The sequence below is a fragment of the Nipponia nippon genome, unplaced genomic scaffold (genome assembly GCF_047370975.1).
Source record: "Nipponia nippon isolate SJK-2023a ecotype South Korea unplaced genomic scaffold, ASM4737097v1 scaffold_1, whole genome shotgun sequence".
Taxonomy (NCBI): Eukaryota; Metazoa; Chordata; class Aves; order Pelecaniformes; family Threskiornithidae; genus Nipponia; species Nipponia nippon.
In genome coordinates, this window is record NW_028262290.1 from 23,413,359 (window position 1) to 23,421,690 (window position 8,332).

Below are 8,332 nucleotides of genomic sequence, written 5' to 3' on the forward strand. Positions count from 1 at the left end.
GTTGAACAGTATTCTTTCAGCCTTTTGCAGTAAATACAGCAACAGTATAAAGCTCCCAACTCTAGGAATTGGATTTTTATCTTCAAAAACCAGATTGTTTATTTTATCGACTGGGGTTTTCTTACAGCAATCTAGCGGACAGGAATGTCAAGCAGGTACCTCACCCTACTATTTTCGCCTTGAACATTGGAACTGTGCAACAGTACTAAAGAATTCAAGGTTAAAAATCTTGCAACTTTTTTTATACTGGGTGACTGATTTAAAAATTAACAGAATACATCAAATTTTGGGCTAAGTTCCCTGAATCACTGCTCAAAAGGTAACTGTATTTTCTCAAATAAGGAGAAAAAATAGGACTTTTTCTTTTCTTTTTGGAAGTTACTTATGTTAAAGAAAAATCATTAAAAAATAAAATGCTCAGCTTCATTCCTTGAAGTTACTTGCTTTTCATGCTGCTCGTTTTGTCTTTCAGAAACAGTGCCATTTTTAAGGCTTTTCCATTATGTGAAGAGTAAAACACTTCTCACTATTTCTAAATTTAACTTAGACTAAACCTGGTTCTTCTCAACTGTAATAGACCAACTTCTAGTCACTTGCAAAGTATTATGGCAGTTATCTAATTTTTCTGAAGCACTCCGTTATTAGTGTAGAGAGGACAAAGTGTTGAATAATTGTGCAGTGAGTGTCCTCCCTCTTCCATGTTGAAGAGGACAATATGATGCTTTAATTTTTATGACTACATGAAGGTGAACAAATAGAGACTGCGTAGACATCCTAAATATTGGTATTCAGTTATTCTCAGACTTTGGCTACTTTCGACTTAAATACTGATGTATTCATGAGTCCTTAACCTAAAATTCCTTTCTCTGTTTTTGAATATATGTGACTGGTGCTGTTGCAGAGATCATGCTGGATGCATTTCTGGTTCGATCCAGAAATGTTAGGATTGCAATCCTTTTGCATCTGAATTGAATGACTTCCTGCCCACCTTTTTCTCAGATGCTCTTAACAGTCTGGGAGAGTGCCGGAACAACGGTCCCTTTGTGCTCAGTCTAGGGCGTCTCTTGCCTCCTGCAGTCATCAAGGGCATAGTCCAGCTTGTGGGCTGTGTTGGGCCGTGATCTCCGACTTGTGCAGGCATAGTCTGCTCATAAGTTCAAGTGCGTTCAGTGAGAATAGGAACTGTTGAGCTCTTCAGTCTTAGTATACGCAATATAGTTGGTTTTTTTTCTGCCAAGCATTTATAACTCATACAATTGAACAAGTTAAGACAATGGCAAAAGATTAATCTCTTAAAAAAAGAGACCAATTGTTAATTTTTCTCGCTTACTTCCAAGTTTACAGGTACTAGAATGTTTACGTTAGGTAAGAATATTTTCCATATCTGCATTGGAAATGGAACTATGTTGGAAGCTTTTAAAAATTAATTCAGGTTAAGGTATGCCACACTATCTTTGCCAAGCAATTTGAATGGGAATTAATAGATGACTGTTACTGAGAGGGTTCAGCATGATAGACAAAAGTCATCAGTGTTTTCTGTGACTAAAATGTGGATCTGTAATGCTTTGCAGTGTTTAAAGACATTGAAATTGTGGTACTATATCAAACCTGTGTGTAGTTAAAACTTCAATTTTGTACCTTTTCGTGTAGGTTGTCGGTTTTATATTCCTTAAGAGCTACAAAACTGCTGCAAACATTTGTAAATACAAGTAGTCACAGGGTGTCAGGGAGAGACTCAAAGCTGTGGTTTGGTCAATGACGACTTCCTTTTTTTGAATAATTTAAAAATGTAGTTTAGTAAAATCTTCATAAAACAGCAACTTGTGAGGTAAAGTGCTCATTCAAAGGCATTCACTCTTAACATACTTTGTTCATGCAAGCGTGAACACAGTCCTGATTGTATATCTGAATACAGTATGTGAATTACTTACTTGTTGTGGGTTTTGTGTGTTTGTTTTTTCCCCAAAGGGATAGTGGAGCAATCACAACAAGCATATCAAGAAGCTTTTGAAATCAGTAAAAAGGAGATGCAGCCAACACATCCTATCAGATTAGGTCTGGCTCTAAACTTCTCCGTGTTTTATTATGAGATTCTTAATTCCCCGGAGAAAGCCTGTTCCCTTGCAAAAACGGTAAGTCTAAAGGGGGGGGGGGAAATTCCGTTTATAGTATTTGCATAACCTTTTGTCGCATGGCCAATGGAGTTGTTTGTTTTTATAACACTAGGCTTTTGATGAAGCAATTGCTGAACTTGATACATTAAGTGAAGAGTCATACAAAGACAGCACGCTAATAATGCAGTTACTGAGAGACAACTTGACAGTGAGTATCATTACAGTTTGCATATTGTTGATAACGGGATTGGTTTTTGTGGCACTCAGGAGTTGTCCTGTTCATTCTTAGCTGTGGAGCTGTGTCTGCCATTTACCCACAGATAAGTTTACAGTACATCATGTGTCTGACCTATGTCTTTTTCTTCTGCCTAGTCTTTTTTGTCTGCATGCTGATTAACATGGTTTTCTGACATGATAAATTGACCAAATTTTTCAGGTTCTTTTATTCAAGGAATTTAGCTTGTTTAAGTGACATAGTTTGGACTGTGACTAGCAAAGCTATTATCTTTTGTTAAACAGCATTTGAGAATACAGTCGCATTTGCCTCTCCAAAACTTAGGTCACATTTCATATAGCTTACTCTGTGCAAGGAATAGATCTTACATGAAAACTACAAACAAAGCTAGCGAGTCCATTTAAGGGCCTGTCATTTGGGGGTTTTTTTTATTTGGTTTTAATTTTGGTGAAGCTGAAATTGGAATCAGTGCTAGCCAGGCTATTTTCACGTCAGTTGTAAAACAACTGTCTTAATTCTTTTTTTTCCTTGGACTCATAGCTGTCTGTGGTGTAAGTTATGGATCAAGATTGTGTTGCTCTGTCAGAGCAATCAAAATCTTCATCTTGTGTGTGGGGTTTTTTTAACCTACTTTGAACTTTAAAACTGGAAAAGATAAACATCTAAAGCAAATGAAATGGTAAATGTAAGCAAACATGGAATAGTGTAATTAATGGCATAGTTCACTCCTGGGTCTTAATGGGGGGAAGGGAGAGCTGCAAGCCAGAACTGAGAAAATAAGAAGTGCCTCTTGTCCCCAGATGTAACCCCTTGTTCACGTTCTGTGCATCTGGTATCAGAGACATTTACAAAATAGCTGGGCTTCTTTTAACATAACTAGAAGTAAAGTTGTACAGTTGCATAAAATTGGAGTTTGCCATATTTTCTGCTTTTGTTTCTAACACTTTATTTCCCTGGTCCTTGGAACCTTTTCCACTAGAATGGCAACTTAACACTACTGAAAGAACTACTTGTGATTGTTCCAGCTGTTGCTTACAAAACAAATGGAAGAGGTTTCCCAACCTCTGTAATGGAGACAGATACAGGGTTGGCATCATTCTCCACATCTGTGTGTGCTGTCCCTTGAGTGAGATTGCTCAAGAGCTGTCCCCTGAATGAGGGGTATTGAAATAGAGAATAGAAGCTGACTTTAATTGCTAGCTTCCCAGTAAAAATAATGTAAAGCTTGTCATAGCAGTTGGAAAGCAAATTGTTTCATGCAAGAGCAAAAGTTGGACTGAGCTACCATAGTGTGTGAATTATGGTAGCAGGCCTGATAATTGATGTGAGCTTTCTGTTATAAGGGAGAAAGCTGTAGACAGCTGCAGGATTCCATGTTCTTGAATGGATGATAGGTCTTGCCTTAAATGCTTAACGTGACCTGTACAAGTGCACTGATTCCATGTTTTTCCATAACTTCGTGAGGTAGAAAATGAGTTTTGATGTATGTGTGACTGACAAAGGCTGCAATGAATTTCATAAATGTAAAAAAGGTCTGTTTTGCTAGTTATGCAAGTCTGTTACAAAGGCTTTTGACAGTGATTCAGCATGTTGATCAGTTATGGGCAGGAGCAGTTTCCTCAGTTGTTGATTTCTTTTTACGTTGAGTCTTGTATGGCTAAAGAAAAGTCTGTGTTCATTCTCCGTGGGGACTGAAGGTGGAGAATTGTTCAGAGGGTTGTTTAATCTATCAAGTCAAAATCTGTTTTACTGGAATTGCTAGATAATTCCTTCTTTGCTCTGTTATGAAATTGTTTTTTCTTTAAAAAAAACAAAACAAAAAGGCATCCCTTTCCCCTAAGGCTTTTTTTTTTTCCCAGCAGATTAATTAAACTGTGCTCTCAGTTGGTAATCTTCCTTTCATACCAGTCAGGCCCTTTTTATTTAATGAATAAAGGTATGTATATGTACATATCTGTAGATACTCCAGAGGTGAGGATTTAGGATAGAAGCCTCTGATAAAATTCTAATAAAACTGTTCTTACTGTTCCTTATAAGAATAGCACTGAAATTGAGAATAACATAGTATTCTAATAATGGAGCATAGAATGTAGTGCAGGGGCTAGAAACTGATGAGTATGCTGTTGTCTCCAGTAAACTAACTTGTTGCTTAATGCCTTCAGCAAGGAACGTTTAGTGCAGATACCGTGCATTATATTCAGAGCGAGAACAAGGCTACTGGTCTTGTGCAAGTTTCTCTATTGTCTTGTACTCCTGGAAAGGATAAAATGTTTCTGATGATGGATTTTTTTAAGTGGGGTTTTTTTTTTTAGCATCGTGTGAGACCTTAGTGTAGGTAGAGAGTAGACTGTAGGTAGAAAATTAGTTGTTCTTAGGTTTTGCCACCATATGCTATGGAGCGTGAAGGATTTGGTTAATGCTGCTATAACTCCATAAAGCAAGAGATTATAAAGCAAGAGATTACAAATCATACTGGGTTGGTAATAGTTTAGAAGCAGCCAGCGTGGCAAAATACTTGGTTCACAAAATAATTTCTTTGCCCTGGGTGTTGCTCTGGAACTGATGCTTAGTTTCCTTAGTTGGTACTTAATCTTGATATATGGCTCCTTAGTATGATTTTATGGAGCTGAAAATAAGCTTTTGCACATACTGCCTGATTTTCTTCCCTCCTTGCCCTGCCCTCCAAGTTTGGAAGCTCTGTGTTCCAGAATTTGCTGAAGGGGGGCACGACTGACTTGAATAGAGCCAAGGGATAGAGATTTTGGTGAAATGTTGTTTTTAAAAAACAAAAAACTTCAGATGCCTGTTTGGAAGAAAAGGTAGCATTCACTCCAGTGCTGGATGTGGAGAGAGACCTTTACTGAAGCTCTTCCTTCAGAAAGATGCATAAAGCTCACTTGAGGAGAAGGTACAGATCCACAGCAAACCAAATATTCTTAGTTCCTGATTCTCATGTATCTGTTCTGTAGGTCTGATTCTTGCCTGCTTGTAGTCGTATTTTAGTGAGCCTTGCGGATATGAGACTTTGGTTTTGACTGTTCATGAACTTCCTCATTAAATGTAGCGTAGGGTTGGGGCACCCGGGACTGGATTTCCGTTTTGTCTTGGGTAGAAGTAATAGCCAAGAATTCATGTTAATGTGTGCTTTTTTTCCCCCCCGTGGCGCTTAGTAGGACCTTTTATAAAATTATTATTGAAGTAGTAGGCTTTCTTTCTAATAATTCCTTATTAATCATTAGTCATAAATGTTAATATCTTACCTATTTTACTCTGTTTTCTTTCCCAACCAGTTGTGGACATCGGATACCCAAGGAGATGAAGCCGAAGCAGGAGAAGGAGGGGAGAATTAACCAGCCTTCCAACTTCCGTCTGCCTCATTCTGAAATTTACACAGTAGACCATTTGTCATCCATGCTGTCCCACAAATAGTTTTTGTTTACGATTTGACAGGTTTATGTTACTTCTATTTGGATTTCTATATTTCCCATGTGGTTTTGTTTAATATTAGGGGAATAGAGCCAGTTAACATTTGGGGAACTTACCTGTTTTCATCTGAGGTGGCCAATATAGGGTTGTGAAATTTTTATACAAGTTTTACATGTTTGGCATAGTACTTTTGGTACATTGTGGCTTCCCACAAGGCCAGTGTTAAAACAGCTTTCTATGTCAAGCGAAGACGACTGCTTTTGCATATTGGTCTGTCACGATGGAAAAAAGGGATAATCAGTTGCAGCCACAGGTGTAGTTAGCATGAATATTCAAGCTGGAGCACACATGGCTGTGAATAAACTGATGTCCCATAGATATTGCATGTCAAGTCAACATGTGAAATCTGTGGAATATACCAATCAAGTGTACATCTTTGATTGCAGCTGAAGTGTTCCTTAAGACAGTTTGATAACCCAGTCAACTTTCTCTAGAGAAGGACAGAGAAACGGTTCACATTCCATTATTTGTAAAGTTACCTGCTGTTGCTTTCATTATTTTTGCTACACATTTTATTTGTATTTAAATGGTTTAAGCAACCTAAGAACAAATGTACAAGTAAAGATGCAGTAAAAAATTAATTGCTTGATATCCATAATGACACTGTATATCGAGCACAGCAGTAAAACAAAAACCCATGTATTTAACTTTTTTAGGTTTTTTGCTTTTGTGATTTTTTTTTTTTGATACTTGCCTAACATGCATGTGCTGTAAAAATAGTTAACAGGGAAATAACTTGAGATGATGGCTAGCTTTGTTTAATGTCTTATGAAATTTTCATGAACAATCCAAGCATAACTGTTCAGAACATGTGTATTAAGTTGATGTAAGTGGAATAAAAGTTTTATGAATGGACTTTTCAACTACCTTTGGTGTAGATTTCATGTGATCTGTCTTCCCACACCTTTTAGAGTAATGGCAGTATTATACACAAATTCAGTATGACAATATTTTTATTATGGAAAATCTTAATACACATTTAGGCATTTAGTTAATTTCAGGGAATTCAAGATTGAATGTTTAATATCTGATTTGAAGATTGCTCTAATTAATTAATTTACAACTTTTAGGTGCCTACAGCTTTCTGGCTGTCCAGCTGGTACTCTGGGGATACCTTAACAAACATATGGTTCCCAGACTTACAGGAAAAGGCACACCACGTTCTTCAAGAGCTGACGTTCGGAATAGGTCTAGTTATATGGAAACCCATAGCTTGCTGCTCTTAGCTCTTTAAAGGAGAACTGAGCAGGAGCCTCTCTAGAGTCCAGAGGGTTCAGACACCACAACTCCGTTTGTGGAAAGGCTCCCCAGAGTAACGGTGCTCTTCCTTTCATCGTCCCCAGTGAGGTCTGCGCTGATGGCATTCACAGAATAACTATGGCATTTGTAGATACTTGGTTTGAAACTGAAATAATTATGGGGAAATAGAGACTAATTTTCAAACAGTATCGCATCTCTGTCAAGAACTGAGACTCTTGGAAAAGAACTGAACTGTATTAAAATATTCTTGTATTTATGTAGTCAACATAAGGGAAGCTTGAGTGACCTTTTTCTTGATTGAGCTGCACCTGTAAGCACAGTGTAAGTATTTTCTAGTTTTAGATACCTTTTACTTGGGTGAAAAAGTTATCTTGGTGTCATCAAGTTAATCTGATACCTGGAAGAATAAGATGGACCAAGTTACTCAAGGTGAACTCCATTGCCTTAACCTTTTGCGTGTGCAGTGGACTTAAGCAAGTTACAGGTCTGACTTTTTAGAAGTTCAGTATAGGCTTTTTCTTGTATTTAAAAAAAAAAAAAAGTTAAAATACATACGATGATTGCATTTGGAATGTGATGCTCCATTTCTAGAAGCAGCAGAGCCCTTTGTCCCAGAATTTAAGGATCGAGATGGGTAGAAAAGGTGGGTAGGATAATCTTAAACCTTAAAAAAGTAGTTAGGGACACTAGTCACCATTCCTAGAGTTGAAAGCTAATAATCTGTTATAATAGGTAATAAAAATCAGAATCTGATTAGGAACAGGAAGAAGGGAGGAATATGGAGTGCAAAGGTTAATGAGGCTTTCTAAGGGAGAACTCAGTATATCCCTCAATTACCACTGAAAAAAGTAACAATGACTTCTTTAGTACATGAAAGCACTTGTCAGAAGGAAAAAGCAGTAATCAAATACATTTACAAAACAAAGGGCTACATTCCAGTCTGGAAGCAATGCAAGTTGGCAGACCATGACTAAAAAATTCCTTTGGGGATATTGGATCCACTTTAGAAAGGAAAGACCATAGCTCACTCTATAGGAAATGTGAGTTCTGCCTCGTAGAAAGGCTTCAATGAAGATGTTGCCTGCTTCCCTTACTGAAAGGATTTGACTTTCAACTTCCATGGTAAACTGTTTTACTCTAAACGTTTAAATTTCAGCTATATGAAATAATGTGGCCTGAAAATGCCCTTTTTTTTTTTTTTTTTAACCTTTATCCAACTGTTTAAGAAAGTTTTGAG

General features: G+C 37.3%; 1 protein-coding gene across 1 annotated transcript in view; it reads left to right on the forward strand.

The window, feature by feature from the left end:
• YWHAZ (tyrosine 3-monooxygenase/tryptophan 5-monooxygenase activation protein zeta) overlaps positions 1 to 6,690 on the forward strand; it is a 28,125-nt gene extending 21,435 nt beyond the window's left edge. The window contains exons 4-6 of the mRNA XM_087748666.1: positions 1,969 to 2,132; positions 2,227 to 2,322; positions 5,640 to 6,690. Of these exons, the coding sequence (XP_087604792.1) occupies positions 1,969 to 2,132; positions 2,227 to 2,322; positions 5,640 to 5,699 (320 nt within the window). The 3' untranslated portion in view covers positions 5,700 to 6,690. The remainder of the gene's footprint in view (positions 1 to 1,968; positions 2,133 to 2,226; positions 2,323 to 5,639) is intronic.
• The last annotated feature ends 1,642 nt before the right edge of the window (positions 6,691 to 8,332 follow it).